Genomic DNA, 27,867 nt, shown 5'->3' with positions numbered 1-27,867 from the left:
CATAAACATTGGCTAAAAATTTAAGAATCTCAGCCATAAGGACATCAAAATCAGCAACAGAATCCTTACCTCTGGGATTATAGGTGTAGGCTTTTTCTTATCCAGAGATTTTGGCTTTAAAATCACCTTCTCTACCTCCAGCATTCCTACTGGTGTGTTTGGCTTAAATTTGATGAGGGTCTCTTCAGCAGACAGTAAATCAATTGTGTGACTTGATGGATTCAAGTGATACTGTGCGCAGAGGAACACGAGCAAGTCCATCATCGGCTTGCTGGAAAACAGGAAGAATGGTGTTTTTAGGTCCAACTCAACAGACAGTGAAACATGGTTTGAGAATTCTACTCTGCTCCTGTTTGTCTTCAAAACATAAAGCAAGGCTACAAAGAACTATGAGAGTAACTCAAAAATCTGGTAATTAGGAAGAGCAAATCTCTACAGATTAAAGGCAGTGGTTAGAATATTTGAGATCTCAGATGCTAGCAGTGCTTCAACCATTGTCTACATACTTTTATTTGCTAAAGTTTTTTTTTAATGTTATAAATTATACGCATCCTTCCTAACCCAAGAATAGTCACTTGGCTTAGCAACCAAGCCTCAATATTATAACTTACTGTCCTTAGCTCATGAATGGACTACATTCCAAAGTCTCATAGAACAAAGTACGACCTTTGGGGGTTTAGACAGAAAGGAGGTGGACATGGAGGTAGGAACATAGGTAGGAAGAAAGGAAAAAGAGGGAGAGAAACTGTGTGTGTGCATATATGTTAATGAACAAATATATAAGGACATCAAACTTCTAACAAATCCTGTGAATTCTTAAATTATTCACAGAATACTTATTCAGTATTTCCTAGGTTCTACCGTCATTACGCAAGTATTATGACATGCCTGTCCTGAGAGATCAAATATTCCGTTTGACAGACTGAGCTACACATTAGCAAATATACTTTGCTGTAAGTCCACCTGCTCCACGCCTAGGCTGAACTCAACTCACTATGTAACCCCATCCAGGCCTCAGACCTGTGGTTCTCCTGCCTCAGTCTCCCTAATGCCAGGATTACAGATGTGTAACACAATGCCTGCTTTATATTTCTGCTTTTCAAACTGAGGTTTTTAGGGCATATCCTGCCTACTTGTTAGGATAATATCCCGGCTGCTTTTCATTATAAGGGCAGAGTGAGGTAAGCATGGCCTAAAATGTCTAATACTTTTACTATCTGCCCCTTCATATAAAAAGTTTATGGGCCCTTGTGTAAAGCAATAGAAGGAAATGTTTGAGATTGTATCAAATAATGGAGAGGAGAATGCAGAACTGATGTCTATACCAGAAAAACTTGAACAGGATTCTTGCACAGCCAGCTTGGCATTCAGTTTGAAACTTCCCTTTCCACGGACACCAAATGCCAATACATAGTTAAGTTTTCATTCACATCAATAGAACACCATAGTCTTGTCTTTCTTAACGGTCAAGCATTTTAGAAAAGCAAATTACAAACTCTTTTGTAGTGCATGCTTTTCTCCAATGCCTAGTGATCCTAAACCATTCACACTTAAGACAAAGGCATTAGAACAATATATGGAAGTCTTGTTTTTCATTTCATAGGCGGAGGTGGAGCTTCAGGGACTTCGCTTTAGGGAAATCTGTGACCAGCCTCCCTCCTCTTTTTTTGGGAATGCAAATGCCCAAATGATGTTCTACTTATTCAACCTGAACGTAGCTACTAGATTTCAGGAGCTTGACAGAGAAATGAGGCTTGGAAACTCACCATGCAGTTTTCCTTTCAAATTCAGTACATACTGCTTCATACAGGGCCCACCCCACTGTCTGTCCTCACAGCAGCACCAGTCTATGACCGCTTTGATTTAGTTTTCCAAGAGAATCAGTCTCCTGTAGGAGAGTTGAAGGGCCAGTTGTCACCATGTGAACCTGAGGTGACATGCCACTTTACCTAGACTTTCAAACCACCCCCTATAATCAGCTTGGCATCATGCCCAGGCCATTCCAACCTCCATGCAATGAAGAGGTATACCTCCCTCCCTGACACCCAGTCTGTGGACTGAAGCCAGGGCCTTATACTACACCCATCTCACAAGAGGTTTATTTTTAATGGCATTGCTCCTCTCCTCCAAGTGCAAGCCGGATTCCATCTCACAATAAATGACTACATCAATGAGCAACTGAACACTGCAATCTGCAAAGCCTGGATTAAGAGAGATAATAAACAAATATATATATAAATACACACACACACACACACACACACACAGAATCTCATCCATAACTGCTGGGGTAGGGAGGGTGTGAGGGGAACACCTTAACTGGAAAAGGGCATGAGAACAGATTTGGAGAGAACCAGTTATCCAGGGAAAGTTCATGTGTCAGATCTCCCTGTGATGCCAAGGCTCAAGGCTGTGCATGCAGCATTTAAAAACAGTAATCGTACAGTGTTTCTAAAAGCCTTTCAGGGGAAGACCTGAGGTTTTACAGAGTGAGATTTAAAAGCGTGTAAGAACAGGTGGAACGCTATAACGAAAGTTCGTGTAGGAAGCTTAGCATATACCTATAAGGTTGGCAGTTTGGAGGCCTGGACTAAATACTGAGGGGCGAGAGAAGGAGAAAGGGTGAGGAGAGTGGGAATAAAACACTTGAGAATTTACCAAAAGTCACTAAGAGGACCATATATCTCTTGGCAATTGTGACAGGGGCTCTGGCCAATTTGACTCAGGAACCGTGTAAATGCAGGCGTGAACACACTCTGGCAGGACCCCTCCACCCGCTGCCCCAGCTTTATTCCCAGACATGAATGGAGGCACAGAATGAAGGCAGTGCTATTACATGAGGACTTCAGAGGAGCCAGCCAATGGCTTTTCCTCCTGGGCAATTCTACTACAACAGCAATGTCAACATGTACACACACACACACACACACACATACATCAAGATACCACTGAGGTCTGTGTGTACTGACTGGTACAAGGGGAAACAGTTGTTGAAGGGAAAGTCACATACTTTCAGGAAAAAAAAAATGTATTAAAATTTTTCTTAACAAATCCGCATAGCGGCCTTGTTTTATGTAAAGCTGCGCCATCAACGGTAAAGAGCTAGTATCTTTTCCAAACGTAGCTTCAGACCATGTTTTTTTCCAGACCATTTATTTGAAAGGGTAAAATACATGAGAAGCCTCAGCAGTTGACACCAACCTCCTCCAGCCTTTCTCTCAAACAGAAGGCTAGGATTCACAATGCAGCTCACACACTGTAAGGTAGGACTTCAACTCCGAAGCAGGAGCTACAGCCAGCGGCCACCGCTAGAGCTTACCAGTCACATAATGCTCCCACAGAAAGCAAAGTCAGGCCTTAAATATGGGTGAGGATTATCCACCTGAGTACCAGAGCACTTTTGCCAAAGATGGCAACTGATGTGGCTGACTGCAGGTAGCTAGCAGGTTTGGCCATGAATTACCACAGGGAAAAAAAAATGATATTTTCTATAGCCCAAGGTGGGAAACATCTGACACCCAAGGCAAGTTACCGAAGTGTTAGGGAGCTATGCGCTGAACTGCCACCATCTCACTGGCGTGTATATTGCCTCTTCCAAAGCTTACTGCCCCAGCACTGAGTTCTCATTTGTCACAGTAGCTAGTGGCAACATTAATATTATTATTGTCTTAGAATTATTATTAATAGTTACAGGCCATTTATATAATGATTTCCTGCAGGGCATATTTAAAGAAATTTAAAGCAGCTAATGTAAAACACAAAACAAAACAAAAAATAAAAACAGAAGTCTTTAAAAACTCTGACATATAGGAATCCCTGTGAGATTTCCAACTTGTCATAAACAATCACCTTTTGTATTTAATTCCGGTCTATTATTTCATTTGAACTCACATCTACCATGAAAGCTATCCTACTTTATAAACGAAACAAACGAGGTTTAAGAAATCACATTACAGACACCGCCTATAATAATCATTTGGATTAGAATGTCCTGACTCTCCAATCAAGCGTTCCCAGCTATGTTTAGCATCCTCATGATTCAAGCGAGTGTCCGTGGTGGTGAAATGGGTGGTTTAGAACAGGCTACCTGCTCTTTGCTACGCTTTCACTGTGCAGATTAAAGACCTCATCAAATCCTTTCTAAGTCCTCTGGGACCCTTTCTGTATCTGGGACACGGAGTAGTAGTAATCTTAACCTGGTTTTTGATAATGGATGGTTAAAGCTTCTATTTCTGTGTTTTAAAGATCCAACTGGATATCAAAAGATACAGGTCACGATGCAATAAAGGGCTCCAAGTACAGCTAGACGGGCAAAAACAACATAGGTGGATTTCCAAGCCTCCCCATGTTTAAACAAGGCCACTTGCCAACAGGGTGCCTAGGTAATTTTTCCCTCAATCTGGGACAGCTGAGAGCAAAAGTAATGGCTCAGGGATAAAGGGCACTGACAGAAACACCCTTGAAAATGGGAGCACATGACAATAGGTGAACAGATTCATTTCAGGCAACACAGAAATAAGTAGGAGTCTTCCCATGAATTTTTTTAATCTGCTCCAGTCTCTAACAATATATCATATGTAATTTCAACAAATCCTCAAAACTCTGTGGAGCTGTGAGTAACCCTCCCCGATCCAAATGAATTTAGAGACGAAACAGCGCTAACTATTGTGTATCCAATATGGAAAACACATTGCGATGTGGCTTCAGGAAGGCTCAGCTATGCTACAAGAAACTAGGAGACTAACACAAAGCAGCAAGAGCTGAAGACAGATAGCACTTGAACAGGCCATCGCTAAGTTGTAAAACGACTTCATATCAAATACTAAAAACAGAAGAGTAAGAAATGCTTCGCCTGTGTCCGCTCTCTTGATTATCTTCTTTAGGTGTGTAGATTTCATTATGTTTATCATGTCTTGTAGGTCTACATAAGCGAGTATATACCAAGTTTGTCTTTCTCCTTCTGGGATACTTCACTCAGAATGATCTTTTCTAGATCCCACCACTTGCCTGCAAATTTCATGATTTCCTCCCTTTTGATTGCTGAGTAGTATTCCATTGTGTAAAAATACCACAATTTCTGTACCCATTCCTCCGTTGATGGACATCTGGGTTGTTTCCAAGTTCTGGCTATTACAAATAAAGCTGCTACGAACATGGTTGAACAAATGTCCTTGTTGTGTACTTGAGCAAATTTTGGGTATATACCTAGGAGTGGTATAGCTGGGTCTTGAAGGTGATTAATCCTCATTTAGAAAGACAAATGGGATGTGCATTGAACTTATGACAGGAGTCTACCACAAAAGGCATCTGAAAGACTCTACCTAGCAGTGTTTCAAAGCAGACACTAAGACTCATAACTAAACCCTCGGCAGAGTGCAGGGAATCATATGAAAGAAGGGAAGTTAGTATGATATGGAAAGGATAGGAGCTCTACAAGGACCAAATATATCTGGGCACAGGGTCTTTTCTGAGACTGACACTCAACCAAGGACCATCTATGGATATAACCTAGAACTTCTGCTCGGATGTGGCCCGTGGTAGCTCAGTAACCAAGTAGTTTTCCAAAGTAAGGGGAACACGGACTATTTCTAACAGGATCTCAAGGGCAGGCTGTTTGACCCCCCCCCCCAGGGGAGGAGCAGTCTGTTAGGCCACAGAGGAGGACTTTGCAGCCAGCCCTGAAGATACCTGATAAAACAGGGTCAGATGAAAGGGGAGGAGGTCCTCCCCTATCAGTGGACTTGGAAAGGGGCAGGGAGGAGACCAGGGAGGGAGTGTGGGGTTGGGGGGGGAATGAGGGAGCGGGATACAGCTGGGACACAGAGTTAACAAAATGTAACTAAAAAGAAAAATTAAAAAAAAAAAAAAAGAAATGCTTTGCCCTTGAAAACCACCATTCTATACTGTGGTCTACCTGATCATTTATCTTTAATGCTACTTACAGAATAAATTATAAATAATTACCTTTATTAAAGAAAAGAAAAACTCTGTCAATTAAGAAGAAACCCACTGTAGCTGCCAGGTGCATTCCAAACAGAGAAGCTGAGGCCAGGGATCAGGAATTCAAAGCCCACCTGGGCTATAGACAAAGGTCCTGTAGCAACAACAACACACATACACACAAACAAACAGTCACACCTAAACACAAAGATAAGCAAACAAAAGAAAAAGAATATACCCACAAACTATACCACACCCACACTCTCACTGACACACAGTGTTGTGGTATGGTTTGTTTTCGTTATCAACCTGTCTGAATTTACAATCACAAAAAAACATACCAGAGAACATCTTTGAGAGCTTTTCTCCTAGTAAAAGTCCTGTAACTATACATTGGTTCTCAGAGGAAATTGTATGCCTTTTTTTTTTTTCAAAGATGGGGTACAAAGGTTACAAAACAGTCACTATTCACTCACATTTACATATTAAGTCTAGACATAAGAACAGTGTCTATAGAAGAAAACCAGAGCTAGGCAAAAAGGCAGAGAAAGTAGGAGTTAGCTAGAAACTAACAGAGTAAGGGAAAGAGACTCCTACAAAGACACCTCAGCTCTCAATATGGAGCCAAAAAAAGAATGGAAATTTACAGCTGAGGACCAGTGTCAGTCACTTCCTGGAAAATAAATGAGAACAAAAGAAGGGTGGGATTCTGACTGTGCTGGCTAGTTTTATGTCAACTTGAAACAAGCTAAAGTCATTTCAGAGGGGGGAGCCTCGACTGAGAAAATGCCTTAAGACCCAGCTGTAGGCCAACTGGTCTACCTCATTTATGAACTGCGGGAGCTTATGAAGGGGAATCTGAAGCTACAGAGGAAGGTTAAGGCTAATAAGATACAAAGGCAGGGAGAAATGAGTAGAATTGGGGGTGTATGATGTGAAACTCACCAAGAATCAAAAAGTTTAGAAAAAAAAGGTAGGCAAGCCTATAGGACATGTTCTTAATTAGTGATGGGGGGGGCACCCAGGCCATTTTGGGTGGTGCCATCCCTAAGAAGGTGCTCCTAAATTCTGTAAGAAAGCAGGCTGAGCAAGCCTTAAGAAGCAAGCCAGTAGGCAGCACTCTTTCATGGCCTCTGCACCAGCTCCTGCCTCCAGGTTCCTGCCCAGCTTGAGTTCTTGCCCTAATCTCCTTTGATGATGAACAGTGATATGGAAGTGTAAGCCAAATAGACCCTTTCCTCCCTAAGTTGCTTTTTGGTCATGGTGTTTCATGGTAACAACAAAAACCCTAACTCAGATACTGCCCAAACCAGCTTGGAAGAAGTCTGGGTGTTTTTGTTTGTTGCTGTAGCTGCTGCTGCTGCTGCTGCTGCTGCTGCTGCTGCTGCTGCTGCTGCTGCTGCTGTTTTGCTTGTTGTTTTGAGACAGAGTCTCAGCCCAGGCTGGCCACAAACTTAGTTGAAGATGACTTTTTTGAAAATGACTTTGAACTTGTGATCCTCCTGCATCTAGTTCCCAAGTATTGGATACAGACCTGTCTTTATTGAACAGTTTTCAATAAACACAACTATTACGTCAACTTTGGAATTCTGGTATCCATAGTTGTTTTAACAACAACAACCAAAAAAAAAAAAAAAAAGATTCACCATGGCATAGCCTGTCTTTTTTATTAGTCTACTGATTCCCAATAGGTGGCGCTCTACTCCATGCAAACGCTCTGAGTCAGCGGCTGATCTGCCCTGACCAGTCAGACAAAGGAATAAGGCCACAGGTTTCATGTAAAATACCTCTGGTTATTTAACACAAAAATCTTTGAGGTCACACCGTAAGCTATGAACCAAAGTGTAATTTCTCACTGGGGTTTCTAGTTTGAAGTTCAGTGCTACCTTTGGTTATATTCATGCCATCCTAAGATCTGCTCCTATCAAAACAAATGCCTACTTGTCATTAAAAAAAAAAAAAAAAGGCGGGGTGGTGTATGTCTCCTCCTCTTTTGTTATAAACAGTGGCCCTGCCTTCCCCCTGTTGTAGAAGAGTGTTGCTAGTACCGCATGGAATGCCCTCGCTACACATTCTCAAGGAAGATTCACGCCAAGCTTTCTTCAATCTCTAAAACTGGAAATGTTTGTGAAAGATACAGTACTTTTTCCTGGGAGGCAGTTGCAGGAGGATGGTGAGCAGAGGTCAGTTTGTGTTGCACAGTGAAACACTGTCTGGGAAACAAAAACAAATGGAACTTTCGCCCAAGCAGTAGGAGGACTTTCTAAGATGTGCTGGCTGCTTCTGGGCAGCTCATCTGTAACAGCAACAGGGTCCAGTGCTCACCTGGGCAGGAAAGGGCAGCAACGGAGAAAAGAACAGTTCACTGGCATACACCCACGCATGCGCGTGTGCACACACAATACTGTATGTTGTATACAAATATTTTAATGCCTTCTCCCTTCAATCATCCATGCTAATGTGTGCGTATTAACACCTTTTTAGGTAATGGTTCATCAGTACCTGGAACTGTTAAGACAGCTTTAATCACACTCTCCTTATTTCACATCCCTATGGTACTCCAAATTACACTTGGAAAAGCCCACTCTACACTCTGAAATACCTAGAAACGTGTTTCAAAAGCATCAGAGTCATACTAAGGTACTCAAAAATCACACAGCAACTCTATACCATCAACATATAGAGTAACCATTAGTCCTCTGACTGAAATGCTCATAAAAAACGATCACAGCCCCCCGGGTGCCAAGGCTGTTATTAGAAGTAAGCTGCCACATTCAAACCCGATGGCAAATAACTGCCATCTCACAAAACTTGAGCCCCAAATGATTTTTCAAAATTAAATTAGACATTTCTACCTTGATTTCTACCTGGAAAGAATGGCTCAGCAGTTAAGTCTGTTTTTCCAGAGGACCCAAGTTTGATTCCTAAAACCCACCTCAGGTGGCTCACCACTGTCTGTAACCCCAGCGCCGAGGATCTGAGAACTTCCTCTGGGTTCCACGAAACACCTGCACACACGCACACAGGCACACACACACTCACAAATGTATGCACACACAGTTTAAGGACAAAAATACATCTTTGGGTTTTTTTTTTAAGACAATAAATACATAGAAAGCACAGCATGGAATGCTGTGCCACTGCATTAAGAATCGAGAGTGTGGAGGTGAGACGAAGCAGGTGATGCTGAGAATATCAGGAGGCTTTTGTGTAAAGTGTCACTTGAGCCTGCAGAAGCTAACTGGAGAAAATGCAGATGGAAGTCCTAGTCCTGCAGAGAGTCAGGGGTGGTGTTAATAAAGTATTGAGTTTTTAAAACAACAACAAATGTATGTATAAAAGAACGATGAGTCATGTGGCAAAGCTGACCATTAATAAAGGAGGAGAGGGAAGGAAAAGTGGACTTAATGTCAGAGGAGAAGTTAACGCATCTCAATCTCCACGCTTGATAGTGTGGACTTCCTTAATTCAGTGTTGAACTGCCACAGCTATACAAATTGAGAGGTTCTTCAGTCAGACAACCTGTGCGTGCAGCAACAAAGGGAGAGGGGCCAGGTGAGGGCCATTGGCTTCCTATAGAAAAAGAGCTTGGGGCCTGGCTCTGTGATACAGAAGTCGCCAGCTGTGAACCCCAGAGTCATCCCCCATCCCTAAAAAATAAAGCTGGTATGTGGCAAGCTGTGATATAGTATTTCATGTAATTCTAGCAATATGCAATGTGTTATTTAATCCGAACAGTTTAGGCACAAAACATTTTCATAGATAAGCAGATGCTGCAATTCAACAATAGCTTGGCTCCAACGTTCACAAAAGTTGATTGATGGAAAATTACTCAGGTTTTAGAAATGGAGAAGCCAAAGAGCTGGGGGGGGGTGTGTGAAAAGTTCTATGGTCCAAGTAAGAACATATGTAGCAAAATGATTCAGAACCTTTAAGTTATATGAAGAAAAGCCGGATCCAAAGAAAATGTGAACACAAGGAAGACAAGGCATCATAAAAACCAGTGATAAATTAGACTAACAAGGAGAGGAGGAACAAGAAACAGAAAGTGGAAAGCCTGAATATTTAAAAGACTGCTAACAGGGGCCTAGATCTCAGCAATGAGGCAATTTAAATGTGATTAGATTCCACCTCAGCTCTCAGGACAGAGGACTCAGGATGTAGCCGTCCAGAATGAAGATGGCACATGGAAACTGTTATGAGTGGGCATGACTCGGAGGAAAATCATGAATCAAAACTAAGTCTAAGGAGCTGGGATAACAGCAGATCTCAAACAGAAAAGACCCCAGTCCCGTGCAATTCCTGGGGCACCCAAGAAGCAAGGGAGCCAGTGATGAGGCAGCCTTACCTGCAAGCCAGAAACCCTGGACTGCTGAGAGCAGGCTTTGCTGCCTCTGCTATATCATTCCCCAATCACTGTTTCACGTCAGGGCTATGATGTCAGGTCCTGATTTGACTGTTTTACCTCAGTGCTGTGATGCTAGAGTACCGATTTGATGGTCTCTGCCACTACGTCCTCCCCCAGAGGAGGCAGAGTACAGGCACAGGTAGGAGACCACTACGGACTGTGACAAGTACAACTACCTCACAAACAGGGTTCAATGAAGAAATCCTAGAACGATTTTCATTACGAGAGCAGAAAAATGTAACTTACTACGACTGAAGGAGAAGAGAAGACATAATTCTAAAAATTGTTTCCTAAGGCTGAATTTATTCTATTTTCATCAATTTTTATAAGGCTCAGAGTTACATGTCATTTTAATTCATCTAAAATTATGGTCACTCTCAATGAAAGTTTTACGGAAAGCCATAGTATTAGAATGTGATGAAGAACACGCTTCTTTCTTTACACATGCATACCCATGCATTACCAAGGTCAAGCAGACTAGTTCTAATACAAGCTACCACTGGGCAACAACACGAGGGGAAGGTGAGAAGGGGTGCAAAGAGATCAAATATATAGTTCATGTAACTTCCTACCTCAGGATGGAATGGAAAATTACAGCTGGCTTTGTTCCATTTCCCCAACTTTTGTGTATTTAAAGCTGTCAGTCTCCTAAATCACACTTTCATTCCCTGCTTGTTCAAGTTTGACTTTCTATTTCTACTTAATGCATCCAGGTTTTTATTCTATGGAACTAAGTCAGTGAATCTAAAAAAAAAAAAAAATCCCTAATGTTGCATATAGATCTATTTGTTTGGATAAATAAGAAAAAAATGCTACATTTTAATACAAATAACTCCTACATCATAGTAGCAGCCTGAAACTGAAAGAACAACTTAGGAAGGACTCTGCTATAGGCACTGGCTTTGGAAATTTGGCTTACAAATAATATATTAGGACAGGCTTACTTTTTATACCTACCATTAACTAATGAGATAAGTAAAAATTCCAAATCATAATTGAGTTGGTTGAATTAATAGGCTTATTATTAAAACAATGCTAGAGATTCACTATTCTTCCAGCACTTGCTTTAAAAAGTAGATAACAACTGAATGATAACAGGTGTATTTTGTGAAAGGAAAAAACAAAATCACAGTGATTTCAATGGTAGCAAAAGAAAGTGGGGCCCTGGTATGGTAGCCACTGCAGCATACCTGCCGTGAACAGTAGCAGATTTGACAATATCTCCAGGCAGGACGACCAAGAGTTCAATGTCTTTATCTAGCATGTTTTCATTTTGCTCGGTGATGACGGCAGTAGATTCTGCAGGGTCCTCAGCAGAAGAGACATCCATGCCCTTCATCTCGGCAGGAGGAAGTGGTGCCTTCGCTTTTGTTTTCCTCCTAGAAGAAAGAGATTATTCAGAAAATAAATACCATAGAAAGTGCTTTCCAGTGTTTCCTAATTACACACGTGCACACAGACAACAACAAAACCCTAAGCTTAGATTATTTTCACATCCAGGAAAATTACAAATTTATTAACTAAAAGATATGAAATATAAATGGCCTATCAATATATAAAAAAATGTTCATTACTAGATATCAGGGAAACAATCTAAAAGAACACTGAGATCCAATCTCATCTTATTCAGAATGATGGACATTAAGAAAAAAAAAATAACAAGAAATGCTGTCAAAATCTACAGAAAAGGGGCCCTTCCAAACAGTACATACTGCAAAGTAGTCAAACCCCCTTGGAAATCTATGTGAAGGTTCTGGGGAAAAAACACAACCAATAAGCGATATGCCAATTCCCGTCACTCACTCAAAAGGGCTCTGAAGTCAACATATCATAGAGATTCTTGTTCAAGAACGTTTGCCGCACCATGATTCACAACAGCCACACTGTGGAATCACCTCAGGGGTCCATCCTCAGAAAACAGGTATATGCACATACCACGGCATTAGATCCCACTCTAGGATGGAATTACCTCACTTGTAATAAAACTGATGCAACTGAAAATTATAGTAATATGTGAATTTTGATTCAGAAAGACAAATAATACACATTTTCACCCATTTATGCACCCTAGATTTTATATAGATACACAAAATCATTTCTGTGTGTATGACCTAAAAGTAGAAACAAAAACCTGTCTGAGCTATCTAAGTATAATGAACATACACTTAAGAAAAAAGAGAGATGGTAAAAAAAATCTATATTGGCCTTCATCCAGCTCAGTAAATGTGTTCAGACTAAGAATGTCATTTCTCTTCTTTGATGAGATAACTTATTAGGGTCTCAGGATGGACTGCAGTACTCCATACCTCACAATGGCTCCTCTGAGTCTTTCATTCTTTCTTTCCAGACTAGTGTGCCCTACTTCTCTATCCAGATAAACCTTATCTATCCTTTACAGTCTAGCTAACTTTATACCCTTTGGTCCCAAACATGCACACAGAACTTCTTTCTTCTTTGAATTGATGCAACTTTTGCAACTGAATCTCTCAACTTAGCATTCTTTTCTTGCTTTTACCTAATCACCAGATCACCACTCGGAAGTTATAATGCCAGAGAAGAAGAAAGCTATAAGTGGCTGTCTTTTGTACTGCTGCTAGCATTGAATAATGAACTCTCTCACTGTCTGTAAGACACACATCTGGGCATGACTGTTCCCAGTGGGCACTTTTGGGCTAGTTTAACTGAGGCAGGAATGATCCACCCTGAATGTAGGCACCACTTTCCGGAAGGCTGGGGCATTCACTAGCATTCACTACTGCCTTAGAATCCTCGTGTCATGACTTCCTCACCATGACAGAAGACACTGGCAAATTGGGAGCCAAAATACTTTCTTCTTAGCCTTTGTCAGACCCTTTGTTGTAATGAAAAACAACAACAACAAAACACACACACAAAACAAACAAAGCAAAACAAACAAACAAAAGCACTAACTTTCCTAACCCTGTGGTTTGCAGATCTGTAAAGCTGCTCTGTAGAAGGAATATGGAAGGCGTTGGAGCTACAGGGCTAGAGAACCCAAAAATGCTATGAGCAGAACTGAACGGGCCATTCAAAACTTCAGAAGACCAGAATGCTTTCAGAAATACAGGCAGTAAAAGTCAGGCTCTCAAGACGGTTCTGAGATGAACAGGACTCTGTCAGGAACTGGGTTAGAGGCCATTCATGTTATGTTCTGGCAATGAGTCTGACTGCATTCTAAAAACTTGAGTAAGGCTGAAAGCAATGGATTGAGTTATTCAGCAGAACAAATTTCAAGGCAAAAACATTCAGACTGTGGCCTAGTATTTGCTCACTCTATTTATTGAGGTTTATGTGAGATACATAGCAGAAATTTGAAAGTGTGCAATTTAGCAAGGAAAGGAAATTGAGTATGGTGAAAAATGCAGACAAGATTGAAGCACTTAAAATAGCAGTAACGAGATTAATTAGTGCCATTAAAGAGAAATCTAGTGCTCTTCACTGGGTAACTGGAAAGATGTCCTGAGGACAAGACCCCATCAGTGAAAGGCACCAACTATTAGAAATAAAAAATAAAATAAAATCTCTCAAAGAAAAGAGAGCGCCTGAACTGAAAATGCCATTGACAGCCTCCCCTATGGACGCCCTGCTTATAAACAATTACTCAGGAAAAGTTACTTTCCTAGGTTAGACTTCCACAGAATGCAAAGGCCAGTGTAGCTATAGAAGCAGAGTCCAGAGTCCATTTTGAGTGGGCAGCTTCTGGGACATTCTACGAACATCATGCATGAGGAGCTGATTTTATAAGCCACTAAGGCCAAGCAAAGTTAGGCTGCCTGCTTTGAAATTCTGCTGTATGAAACTGGGAAGAACATATCTAAGCTGCAGTGAATAGCTCAGGATGGTGGAAATGTCAGTACCATTGAATGTTCATTAAGGAGAGCTGCAAGCATGGAGTGGAACCAGTCTTAGTTCGAAGCTATGGATGCTGTCAATGGCAGAACTGAAGGACTTGGTCTAGCCAAGTCTCCTGGAGTGCCACCATCACAAGCCCCATATCTGGACATGAAGCAGGGGATTTGATGTTTTCCCTCCTTGGCTTCCTGATGCTTTTGTACAACCTTCCCTTTCCTTGTTGCTATTCTTTATCTTGGAATGTGTATTTTGCATTGTCCCATTGTATATTGGAAGAAATTTTATAAGGTCTTACAGTTAACAATTTACCTTGAGTCTCATAAGGTACATTGGACTTTTGAACAGTGCTAGAACTGTTAATATTTTGGAATTCTTAGAGATGAATCAAATGCCTTTTGTGCTATAAGATGGCCATGAGGCTTTGAGGATCGTTAAGTGTGGATTTATGACTTAAAAACTATTTGATTGTCAGGCTCACAAGTGGTAGTCTTGTAATTGGCTATTTATTCACAATTACCACAGATTTAAAATCACCTAGGAGAGATCACTTCTTGGTGTTTGGAGAAAAATACGATCAAGTATAGAATCACCTAAGAAGTAGGCCTATGGATAAGCTTGTAAAAACGTACCTGGAAAGGTTTAACTGAGGGAGGAAGACCCACCTTTATACAGTGGTGCCATCTTAATGGCTGAGAGCTTAAACCAAATCCAAGAAAGAAAGCACAATTATGCGCCTCTCCTTACTGACCAAAGGTACCACCAGCCCATCCCTTACCATGATGGGCTGACTGACTATACTTACTTTCAAAAGTTGCTTTTGCTAGGTATTTTGTCATGACAGGAAGAGCAACAAATACCATTATTTCATAAATTATATACTGACTGCAATAAAAATTTCACAAATAATTATACTAATAAATACTTTCACTGTCAAGAGGAAAGGAGCCCACATGGAAATAGAAATAATGGACATCCCGAAAACAATTCTTACACACAATTAAATGCAATGCTGGTCTTTAAAAAATGAAATGTGAAAAAAACACAACTATAACTAATGATATGTATTAGTTAATCCTTAAAAAATAATTTTAAAAGTTTGACAATGTTACCTCAAAAAATAATAATTGTAGGTGCAGAGAAATAGCTCAGAGATTAAGAGCACTGGCTGCTCTTCCAGAGGACCCAGGACTGATTCCCAGCATCCACATGGTAGCTTACAACCATCTGTTACTCTAGTTCCTGATCTGATACCCTCCTATGGTGTGTATGAGCAGAAGGCATACATGAAGTACACAAACATGCCCATAGTGAGACACTTTTGCACATGATTAAAAAAAAAAAAACTAATTGCTTTGGAAGAATTCTATTCATTTCCTTCCACTAAAGATATAAATTTTAATTCTGCATTTTCTGAAAAAATATAAAAAGCACACAAGATAAATACATTCCCCTACTCAGTATTTTTTAAATTCACACCTTATAAACCCAAGCATCTTTGAGCACTACAATAAAAAGGCAGAAGTAGTTCTTTGTGTACCAGGTTGTTAAAATAACTAGTCTTTAATTTTTAGTCAATTAATCAGATTTGTATCTAGGAAAGGCTTCTTTCATAATTTGCAACAAAAATAAAATGTTTAATCTGTAGAAACTGACTATTCATGTATCACAAGCATTTATCCTGTAATAGATAATTTCTGTACCGGATTCAAGTGAGCACAAGAAACTTGAAGATGAATGATTCAAATGTGACTTTCGAAAGCATGGACCACAGGCCGACAGACATACAAAAGTAGCATGAAGTCTGATGATGGGTCGAAGCTAGCTGTGTAAAATACTGCTGTCATGACTAGAGAATCTTACTCTCCTAGGAAGCAATAACTTTTAAATATGAAAAATATTAATGCACTGGATTTAGGTAAAGAAATTTAAATGTATGTGAAATGACTAGAAACAACTTACATTTCTGGCAGAGAAAGAGCAAATGAAGCCATAAAGGAATGTGGTACTTCTTAGAATTGAACGCTATGATAAAACTCTACAGAGAAGAGGAGATAAAAAGTCAGTGAATCAGCTGAAAACGTAAGAGGATTCAGTAAAGTGGCTTAGTATGAAGGTAATATGCTTAGGTCAATAGCCTACGCAAAAACTAATCAGACAGCACAGTGATCGGAAAATTCCTTTTAAAATAACAGAAAAAAATGAATTTAAAAGACTCCAAGTTTCCCTACTTTTGTGAATCACATTTCCTTCTGTTCTCTGGAACTCAAAATCCCCTTTCTTAATAATGTCAGTCCAATCCTTAAAGCCCCTGTGCACTGTATTATGAACAGATCAGAGCTCACCACAACCAGCCCCATGGGTTGCTTTCCTGGTATCCACTTTGACTACTCCCTTCAGCTTCTGCATCTTCATCTAGCTACAACCCTTCCAAGTCCAGAGAAGGAAAGCTTCCCGCAATCTCTAGCCTGTTTACTAGTCTCACAAAGTGTCACGCTTGACACAGTGGGTGAGAGCTGCTGTCATGAATGCTAAGGTACTCCAAATCTAGAGGGAACTCCATGGCTAGTGACTGGCATAAGCCAATTACACAACAACCCACGGGCTGATGGGAAGTACTATGTTATGCTCTCAAGAACAGCTTCACGTCTCATTTTTATGGTTTTAAATAACAAAGCATTTGTCTCATGGTAGTACCTGGGGGACCAGGCATATGAGACTAAGGTTCTCTCAACAACGTCAAACAACCCAGAGGGAAAGGTATGGAGACACACAGCAGAAAGAAGTGTCACCAGGCAGATGAGTAACCCTGAGAAAGGGACCTAGGTAGGACAGCACCTGAAAATGGCTGTGTGGGAGTGGGGAGAAGGCTCAGAGTGACCTTAGGAGAGTGACAAAGTGACTCAACTCCTGAAGGCAAAGCAGGACTTCCTGGGTAGAGCATGTCCTGCCAGCTAGTGTTGGCTCCAAGTGTGAGCCATTCACAAACTGTAGGTGTGTCTCTCTGGTTCACTTACTCCATCCTCCATTGGCGAATCCAGTGTAAAGAATACCAGGAGGAGGCTGGGATTTTGGCCAGAATCCTAAATAGCTCTAATACGTTAACTTACATGACCTTTCGTTTATCGGCAGAAAAACTCAATTACTTTTTGCTTAACATACTGACTTCTCCTGCACTTCACGTAATGATTACATGACATGACACAGCAAAAGAACTGAATGTCACCCAAGGCGAGTGAAAATAGTCGAATATAGATTATACGTTATCTAAAGGCAGAAGATTCTGGTAACGAAGAGGGTGGAGAGGAAGGAAAGTGGGAGGAAGTGGAGAGAGCAGGTAACCAGACACAAGTATCCCATAATAACTATTATCTACAAATAAAAGCCTCTATTACCGTTTATCATGTGTGGCGTATATATGCAGCCTCTATGTGGAGACTGAAGGTTAATGGCAGGAATCATCCCCCATTGCTCTTCCATCTTATTGTTGAGGCAGAACCTCTCAATCAAATGCAGAGCTCACAGGCAGAGCTAGTCTTTATAACCAGCTTGCTCTCCCGATCCCCTGCCTCTCTGCTTTCCAGGGCTGGAATTCCAAACAGGCCACCACACCCGCCTAACATTTCCTATCCAGTTCTCAGTATCTGAACCCCAACCTTTAAGTACACCCAGCAGGTCCTTTAACTGATGAGCATGTCTCCAGGCCCTAGTTTCCATCCGTGCATTAAAACTACAGTTTCGTAGCTGATGGTGTAGCAGCAAACACTGTTCTTGAGGAGAGCCTGACGTGGGGTTCCACACATATCTGGCTGCTCACAACCATATTAACTGCAGTTCCAGGACACCGAACAGCCTCTTCTCCAGGGCCCCATGTGAACACATACGCACAATTGAATAAACATACACTCATGATGATACTTATTGTCATAAAGCCCCACACCCCGCTGGCTGATCGATTTTGACACTCAGGATCAAATGGATGGCACTGAGCCATCAGGAATGTGCTTTATCACTGAGCTGATTCTCAGCATTTCATAGCATCTCTTCTTCACCAGTAACATGGTTAGCCCTGCCTACTCATCATGGGCTGCTAACCCTGGCAAATAATCAGAATTAGAGAAGCTACAAAAGAGAAGAGATATTAAAACATATTTCACACACACACACACACACAAATCCTCAGATCAAAAGAAAAAAAATTAATCAATCCTTAAAATTAGCGTGCCACAACAAATCACTGTGGTATCGTTTATCTCCCATTTGAAAAAAGAAAAAAAAAAAAAAAGCAGTACAAATTTACTTATAAAAACGTGGAAAGGCAAAAACAAGCCACCGAGGTCAACTTGCTGGGGTTGGTTGGCTCCTTGCAACATGCGAGTCCTGCAGACTGAACTTGTATCAGCTTGGCAGCAAGTGTTTTTACCAGCTGAGTCATCCTGCTGGCCCAAATGATTGTATTCCTTAATGATTTTCATGAGGAAAAAAAAATCTGTACTTTCAAACACACAATGTATTGTTTTTCCGTGGAAAAACCCCTAACAGAATCAACTTAAGGGAAAAAGGGCTTATTTTGTCTCGAAGTCTGAGGGTCCGTCATGGTGAAGGGACAGTTATGAAAGTGGCACCAGCTGGAGCAGCAGAGGCCATGGTCACACCGGACCTGCCCACGGTCAAAGAGCAAGATAACACTGGTATTAAGCTTACCGTTCTCCTTTTTCCTTATTTATTAGTCTGGGTCCCCAGCCTCTGGCATGGCACAGTCCACAATCAGGGTAGGGCCTCCCTCCCTCCTCAGTTAAACTTCTCTGGAAACACCACCACAGACACACCCAGAAGTCTTTTCCTTATGTGCTTCTAAATCTAGTCTAACCAACCATCACACCCAATGACTCTGCAGTTGACTCTGATTTCCACTGGTATCCTACAACTAACATCAGTCTTCTCATGGTTTGTTTATTAATCTAGAGCACTTCAAATCCTGTGTCTAGTATGATCACAACTCCATTATGGTCAGAACTGAGACCCATAAAAGATGGAGAAGAAACAAAAATTTAGCAAAATGATAGAATTAAAAATCAAATGTTTCTTCTTCATTTCAAAGAAAATGTCATCGGAGATACAAGTCACTTCTTTGTGAGCTTCTCAGCTCAATGGGATAGCACCTCTGCTTCATTGTGCTGTGTGATGTTCTTACAGATTAAGCTTCACTATTAAAGCAAAGTCATGGAAATATGACTTAAGACAAAAGCCTTTGTTATTGCAGCCCAAGACCAAAAATCAAAGGCAGCCACCTCCAGCCCTCCCAGAACAAACTGCTAAGAAGCAGGAGTCTCCCAGGGTGGGTGGTGAGGCGCTCCTTCCAAATAACAGCCAACCCCTAAACTATGCCTCTTCACAATGCAATGGGGGATGACCCCTGAAGGTTTACATTTCTCCACCAGGATGTAACAGGGAAGAGACCACGGTGGCGACAACACAGTGCTCTGTGGAGAATCGTGAACAGTGGAGACCAAGACTAACTTCACATCCGAGTGACTGCCAAGGTGGCTTTGTAAGCAAGAAGGAAAGGTAGCACAAGGAGACCCAGCAGCCTGGCTCAGCTGAGCAACCTCTTGTCAGCGCCACTAAGGGCATTCTCAGGTCAAAGTCACGCAATGAGCTTTTTGCCATCTCACCCTGAGCACTGTTTCATGGCTGCCCATGCTCTCCTCCTGGGTTCCTTCATGGGCTTTTTGGTGAGAGCACAGTCCATGCGTCCTTCCTTCTTCACTGTCCCTCCTGTCTGTACCACCATCCTCTCAACTGCTGTATTCTCAAGCCAAAGACCCTGCTGTCCATTATCTGTCCTTTCCTAATCTCTGCTCACATGTGTACTCCCAAGTGATTTCATCAATCCCCATAGTTTAAATGTCATCTACATATGGATGGCTCTCAAATTCACACCTGCAACCCACAACTGTCTACTGAGCTACCACTTATTGTCCCCAGATCTCACAGTCATCTCACCTCGATTTTCCATGTGTATCTCCTCCAGTTTTATAAAACCCAAACTTTTATTTTCTTCTCCCACCTCCATTTTTATATAACCCTCTCCCTACATCTGTGAGTGACTCCAACTAACCTTCCAGTTAACTCAAGAAAAAAATCCTAAGCCCATTTTGATTTCTCTTAACCTCTTATACCTATTTGCAATCCATTACCAAAACCCACGGGCTAGTTCATCTAAAAACAGGGAACCTGTATTCCCTTACTCCAGATGCTCTGTTACCATCTGGATAATTCAGCCATCATCTCAAGTACTGACACGGCTCCCAAGACCTCCTGACTGTCTTCTGCTGTCCCTCCTCTCCCTTGAAATCCATTCTCCTCCCAGCAGTCAGAGCCACTTCCTACTATGTCAATCAGTCTGCTTCTGATCTCTGGTCCTCCACTTGCTTTCCTTGCACTGACAATGCATCCGCAGTCCTTTTGTTAGCTTGAAAACCCCCAGGGAGTCTACCCTTAACGGGATATCTTTGGAGGGTGATAAAGTACCTTATACATATGTATAAAACATCACAGTGAAGCCTTTATTATATATAATCAATATAATAAAAAATTTTAAAGCCCTTATTGATTTATTCCCAGACCTCTCAAAAGAGATGCCAACCCTAGCCCTACCTATCATATCCCTTCAGAACAGGACAGTCTACCTAGCGTATATCACTACTGCAAATCACTATCACTACTACAAGCCACTGTGCTCGCCAATTTACTTGTCCAGCATTCGGTGTTTGGATGAAAGCCCCATGTCTCAGCTTGACCAACCAATGAGAATCATGATTGGTATCAGAAAGGAATAAGCTAATTCTGTGTTCTCCATTCCTGATACTCGGCACAACGAAGTAAATATACAGACAGTGAGTATTCTCTACACCAAGGCAAGCACCTACCCAACTAGCATCTAAGTCCCAAGAACAAATTCCAATAAAGGACGTGAGTAAAAAACAAAATAGTGTTATCCAATATCCAAGGAAACCTGTGAATGTGTCAGAAATTATCTTAGCCAGATATGGTGTTCCAGGAGGCTGAGGCAGAAGTTTGGCAATGGTCCAGAAAGCACAGCAAGACCTTGTCTCAATTTAAAAAGAAAGAGGAGAAGGAGGGGGAGGACTCTGGCAACAATGGAGGAAGAGGAGGAGGAAAAGGAGGAGCAGAAGGAGGAAGAGCCAATCTTCGTTAAGGTTTTTACTGTTGTGATGAAACACCATATAAAAAAACATGTTGGGGAGGAAGGGGTTTATTTGGCTTACGCTTCTCTATCACTGTTCATCATCAAAGGAAGGCAGGACAGGAACTCAGAACAGGACAGGAACCTGGAGTCAGAAGGTAATGCTGAGGGCACAGTGAAGTGCAAAATTTTTACTGACTTGCTCCTCAAGTCTTGCTCAGCCTGATTTCTTATAGACCCAGGACAATCTGCTGGGGTGGCCCCACCCACAACAGGCTGGGCCCTCCCATATCAATCACTAATTAAGAAAATGCCCTATAGGCCTTTTCTCAACTGAAGTTCCCAGAGACTCTAGCTTGTGACATAAAACTAGCCAGCACAAAGAAGACTTGTCTTTCGACATTTCCAGATGTGTTAACACATCTTCACAACACCGTGAGGTAAGTACCGCTGAAGGAGCTTCTGCTTGGGAAGGTTAGCAAGGCTGCCTGTGGTCACCTGGCTAGTCAGACTGCAACAGGGTTCTAACACCAAGCTTGCTGGTTCTAATGCTAGGGCTCTCAACAGCTATATCACAGCATTCTTTGGGAGCTCAAAGAGTCATACAAAATAAAAACAAACCATAAATAAGCAAAGGCCAAGCAGCAGAGGAGAAAAGAGTACAACTGAATATCCACCGTTAAGCCTTGTGAGACATTTTTATAATTTTACATTTCATCTCATGAGGCAGTTGTCATTACGCTTTAAGTACGGTTTGTAGAAGTGAAGAATATGTGTCCCAAGGTACACAGAATGCGGTATGACCACAAACGAATGCCAAACTCCTAAGCTCAACACGGGTAACCTAAACAAGGCCTGCTGTGCATGCAGCAAAGCAGGTTTCCAGATGTGCAGCAACCCCTGCCTCCCCAACAGTGGCTGCTCTCTCCCTGGCAGGCTGGTGAAACAGCACACACCCTCCTGGGGTGGGGGTGGGGGGTCCTGGCTGCACTGTACATGGCCACTGTGTTATCTTTTAGCGTTTCTAAAAAGAGGATCACAGGTTATACCACACTCAGAATTGAGCTCTGTAGAACCTTGTCAGAGCACAGTGGCTGAGCTAATCTGCAGGCAATGTTTGGTGTGAAGAGTCCCATGAACAGAACTCACTTCTACTGAGGGAATTCTTCCTGTCCTCAGACACTTAAGGGTCTCTTCTGGGACTCCCAGGAATTGGAAACATGGAAAAGGTTCTCCTGCCAGGTGCCTTTCTCTCACTTGGCAAACACACTAGAAAATAAATGAGCTTCTGACAAACTAAAAATAAAAAATTTTAGGCATCTTCTGGGTTCTGTTTCCCACGGGTAATTGCTTTACATTTTAGCACCTGGTATATCAGGCTCTACCTCAAGCCATCTTTCACCCCTTACGTAAAAAAATGACTAATGACTGCTCTCTGTAACAACCTAAAGCCCTAAACTACATCCCAATCATGAAGTTCCATTCACACGTTTCTGCCCCTGAGAAATAAATGTCAGTGGCAGTTCAACCTCATATCCTTTCTCATAAGCTTCCTTTGTATCTTGTGCTTGTTCCCTTGCTTGAGGTGTCGTGGATCAGTGGGTAAAAGCATTTGCTGTGTGAGCTTAACAAATGGGTTTAATCCCCAGGACACATGTGAAGAGGGAAGGTGAGAACCAATGCCACAAAAACATCCTCTGACAGCCACACAATGGGAGTGCATACATGCACACAGACAGAAACAAAATAAAAACATTTTAAAAACAATAAAAATCATGGCCGGAGGGATTAGCTTAGTGGGTAGAAGTGCCGACTCCCCTTCCAGAGAACCTGGGTTCAATTGCCACTCACATGGCAGCTTACCATCCATAATTCATACGTGTGGTGTACAGATATTTATGCAGGCAAAACACTTAAGAAGTAAATAGTTTTTTAAAAAAATAAGAGAGGAGTTTAAAAAATAATTCATTAAAAGCAACAAAAATCTGGTTGCTACAAAAGTTTATTTTGTAGCACACAGGAAAGAAGCACACAAAGAGTGAAAGAAAAAAATAACTTTGAAGTCACAATCTCAAAATCAACAATGGACTTGGGTAAATATTCAGCATCATTCAGTCATTCTTCTATATTGTATTTAGAGGAAAAGTGCAACAAGTCAGGATAAGTCAAACCAATTGCATCAGAAGGAGAAAGCAAAGCCCTTGAAAGAAATTTCCAGAATAATTATTCTATCTAAAAGTACTGACAATGACTAATTAGGAGAACTACCTGAACATGAACTTCTAAGTGTTTACATGAAAACATACGAGGTAAAGTATTTGGAACCAAAGGTTGGACAAAAGGTTCTCAGGGATAATTCTTCAAAGATTTAAAACTAAGTAATGACTTTAAAGTTTTGATAAATTGTTTAAATTAAAATTTAAAACTCAGTTATGTCAAGACCCTGTTAAGAAGATAAAATAATAAATAACTCACAAAGAAAAAAATTTTCCACATCTGTAACCAACAAAAGACACATCAATAATATGAACCCAACAACAGAGACCCCTCCAAATAGTAAAAAGTATGTATTCCAACTATAAAATAGGGGAGGCTGGACAGTGGTGGTCTATGTCTTTAATTACAGCACTCAGGAGGCAGAGGCAGGCAGATCTCTGAGTTCAAGACCAGCATGGGCTACAGAGTGAGTTCCAGGAAAGCCAGGACTACACAGAGAAACCCTGTCTCAGGCAACAAAACAATACAAAAAAAAAAAAAAAAAGAGGGAAAAGGTTTGAACCTTTTAGCTATGAGGAAGGTCATCACAAGTCTGACCATCTACAGAACCTCAAGTGGAAGAAGAGCAATGACTCTGGCCTTCACACAAGTGTATATCATATAAATGTACACACAGACACACACACAGATACACAGAGGGATAACAAAATTGAATTTAAAACGGCAAAGGTTTAAAATTAGCAACTAGATACCCAAAGTGACGTTCAATGCCATCCAATAGGAAAATAAAACTTGAAGCACAGATAATAGTACTACACATTGCAATAAAACTATCTCATAAATGGTGGCTCGGCCATAAAAATCAAGGCTGCACTAGATGGTCAACATTCCTCCTCTGGCATTTGTATGTTTCTTTATATAAGGTCACTTTTTGGTTGAAAACATAGCTCAGTGCTTAAAAGTGTTTACTCTCTATTGAAGGACTACAGGACTTTGTACCCTAGAACCCATATTTGGTGGCATAAATGCCTGTGCCTCCAGATTCAAGAGATCCAAGCCCATTTCTGGCCTCTGAGCACACATATAAATAATTTCTAAACGACCATTTTTGTTTGTTTCTCGTAGCTTTGCTGTAAACCTGACCCCACACAGTTCCTGGGAACACTGGTGTATTTTATGTCTCTACATGTTTCTTGTTGAGGCCACTTTATGTAAATTCTATCATGCAACATGATTTTTTTGATCTGGCTTCTTCCGTGGTGCTCCGTGCTTTTAAGGCTCATCTGTGCTGTAGTAGAGTTTTGTTATCTATTACCTACTACCAGTCACTGTTGGAAGCTCTGTTTGATTTAGCCATCACCAATAGATAGGCATTTGCGTTTCCTCCATTTTAACTAAATGCTGCTGGTAAAAACATTCATATACAAGTCTTTGTGTACACTCAAACTAACTTAAGAATGTTTTGATTTTTATTGATAGTTTTGATTCATTCTTCATTGTCTCACTTATCTCTAATTCAATAGCATTATTTTGGGGTGACCCACTAGACTACATCCCCAAAATATTTTACTTTGCTGTTATAAAAACATCTTTTATGAATTGCATGTTTAGAGTATTCAGTAAATTCAGTATTATTAAAATATTATAAAAATAATTCTTCATAGGTTAAGACATTAAAACAGAATTTGATGCATGCCTTTAATCACAGTTTACAAAAGGCAAAGGTAGGGGGACTCTGAGTTTGAGGCAAACCTGATCTACAGAAAAAGTCCCAGGACAGCCAGGGCAACACAGAAAAAAAAACCCAACTCAAAAAATCAAAACAACAAAAGGCAGAACTGGGACGAAATTCAGAAGACTTGTATAGGCAAACTATTAATAATCTCCCCATGTAGTTTGTTTTACCATGGCAAGGAAATTTATGACTGTCATAGTTAACCAAAATTTCGGAGCTTTTATAGTATTTCTTCATGTAGAATTGCTACAGAATTTGTGTGTCTGTAAATATAACTTTCATGAATTACAGCTAACTTTGACCAACAACCTAACTCTTAACACCATATGGAAAACAAAATCATCTTTAGTAATAATTCTAAACAAACCACAATCACAGGTCATGCATTTTATAAGCCATGTAATCTGTTGTTTAAACAATAGGGGAAACTATTTTCTAGAGTTTCATTCTCAGGAACATATTTACACATTTTGAGGCATGTACTTACAGGAGCACATGGTTAGAGCATTCCTAAAGGACAAACTAGAAATTTGACCTTAAAAGATACTTTTTCAAGAAGTTAAAAGTCCTAATACACGAGCTGACCAGGTCATGGGTGCAGCTCAGTGGCAAAGCAGGCCCCTAGCTTGCATACTGCCCTGGTTTAGATCTGGTGAAAAACAGAAGGCAAGTTATTCCAAGAATCAGAACCAAACCAGGCGTAGGTGACTGGAAGTTCTGACAAGCAGCTGAAATTAACAAATGAAAACGGCTCAGTGCCGGCACACATTGTGAAAAGGAAAAGGCTGGTTTGGGGAGAATATGTTCTTTACACTCCACAGGGCTCAATAAGGACCCACAACCCCACTGTATCTTCATATAAATTATTATCCATTTTCTTCTGACAAGGTTAGTAGTCACAGGAGTATTCACACCCTTATTTAAAGGTAAGCTTCAAAATACTATAGAAACACATCTACACTTAATTCTGAAGATTATTGTGTACTTATTTCAGATATTAACAGAGACTTTAATTACTCAGTACTGAATATGCAATGAGTATGTGTTGAGTTGTTCTGTGGCTCAGTTTCTCTGCCTGGTTCTGCATGGTTCTGTAATTTGCTTTCTGAACAACATCTACATGAATAAATGGATTTGTTTCGCTAATCCTCACAGTGTGAACTAATTATCAATTAACCAGTGACAGATAGTAACAACACCATATTTTTAAATCAATATGATGAACTTGCATTTTCTGTTCATTTACATGAAACTTTATGTGAGTCTTTACTGGGATATGATGCCCTCTTCTGGCATACATACATACATATATACATACATATATACAAACAAACATATATTTTTTTAAAAGAAAAGTTTAAAATGAGATGGGTCTGGAAAGATGGCCCAGAAGCTAAGAGCACTGGCTACTCCTCCGGAGGTCCAGAGTTCAATTCCTAGCAACCACATGGTAAACCCCATGGTGGCTCACAGTATGTATAATGAGATCTGGTGCCCTCTTCTGGTGTGCAGATGTACATGCAGACAGAACATTGTATACATAATTTTAAAAAATGGACAGGAAAGGGTAAGAAGTGCTCTTAACCTAAGCCACCTTTTCAGTCACCAAATTTTCAACTCAAGCCATTTGGAGTTTCCACTGAAATGAGTGTTTTTACTATTAGCAGATACTCTACTTAACATTTGGCACATACTGAACTAACATTACATGATACCAGGCAGCTATCTAAGTGACAGGGTATTAGTTAAAACCCTTGGTAAAAGAATCATTTTTTAGCACCCAAGGAACTGAGGATATGGTTTAGTATATAAAGACCCTGAGTACCATGGCTGACACTTTCATTTTTTTGTAAGCCTTTCACACTCAAATAATGAGAGAGGAAAAAAAAAAAAAAAGCAGCATTGCAGCAAAGCGGTGAATCAGCTTGTGCCCTAACATTAAACAAAGTTGTAAATCACTGGGCAGGAACCTAGTCAGAATTTCTGGAACCACTCTTACTCAAAGTCCACAAAAGCAGCGTTAATGTTTGATCCAATGTCGGCTTCAGCAGTTATGAGTCTCAGGACTTTTAAATTTTAATTCAAGTAATTCTGACTACATACAGCTTTTACTCACTACCTGGTAGCTTAAGATAGAAAGGTTCGAACCAGCCTACTACAGGGACATGAGCCCACTGAGAAGAGAATGCCACCACTCCACTTTCAATTCCTCTGTTGAATAACTGAAGGACTCTGGGTCTGTTATTTAGTGATATCAAAAGGAAAACAGCAAAAACGTCATAGGATTCTTGTGAATACTGAACATCTATGATTAGACTTGGTAAAACAATTAACGCCCAGGTAAGAATTATCTTATTGAAATGCTCTGCAGAATCGGAAGAATTTTCCTACGTCTGATGTGTTTCAAGAGCAAAAGAGACAGCAACAGTCAGCCACACAAGAGCGTAAGGAATTGCTAACCTAAAACTCCTTCAACAAGAACGGATT

The 27,867-nt window shown here is 40.8% G+C and overlaps 1 protein-coding gene across 11 annotated transcripts in view; it reads right to left on the bottom strand.

Annotated features, from left to right (window-relative positions):
* Cobll1 (cordon-bleu WH2 repeat protein like 1) overlaps nt 1-27,867 on the bottom strand; it is a 140,130-nt gene that overhangs the window by 42,304 nt on the left and 69,959 nt on the right. For all 11 annotated transcript variants that reach the window (XM_055600420.1, XM_055600430.1, XM_055600421.1 and 8 more), the window contains exons 2-3: nt 11,539-11,727; nt 70-271 (exon numbers count right to left, since the gene is read on the bottom strand). In XM_055600420.1, the coding sequence (XP_055456395.1) occupies nt 70-271; nt 11,539-11,727 (391 nt within the window). The remainder of the gene's footprint in view (nt 1-69; nt 272-11,538; nt 11,728-27,867) is intronic.

Source organism: Psammomys obesus, unplaced genomic scaffold, assembly GCF_907164565.1.
Source record: "Psammomys obesus unplaced genomic scaffold, mPsaObe1.curated_primary_1811, whole genome shotgun sequence".
In the NCBI taxonomy this organism is placed as follows: Eukaryota; Metazoa; Chordata; class Mammalia; order Rodentia; family Muridae; genus Psammomys; species Psammomys obesus.
Note: the sequence above shows the minus strand (reverse complement) of the source record. Positions and strands in the feature narration are given on the sequence as shown.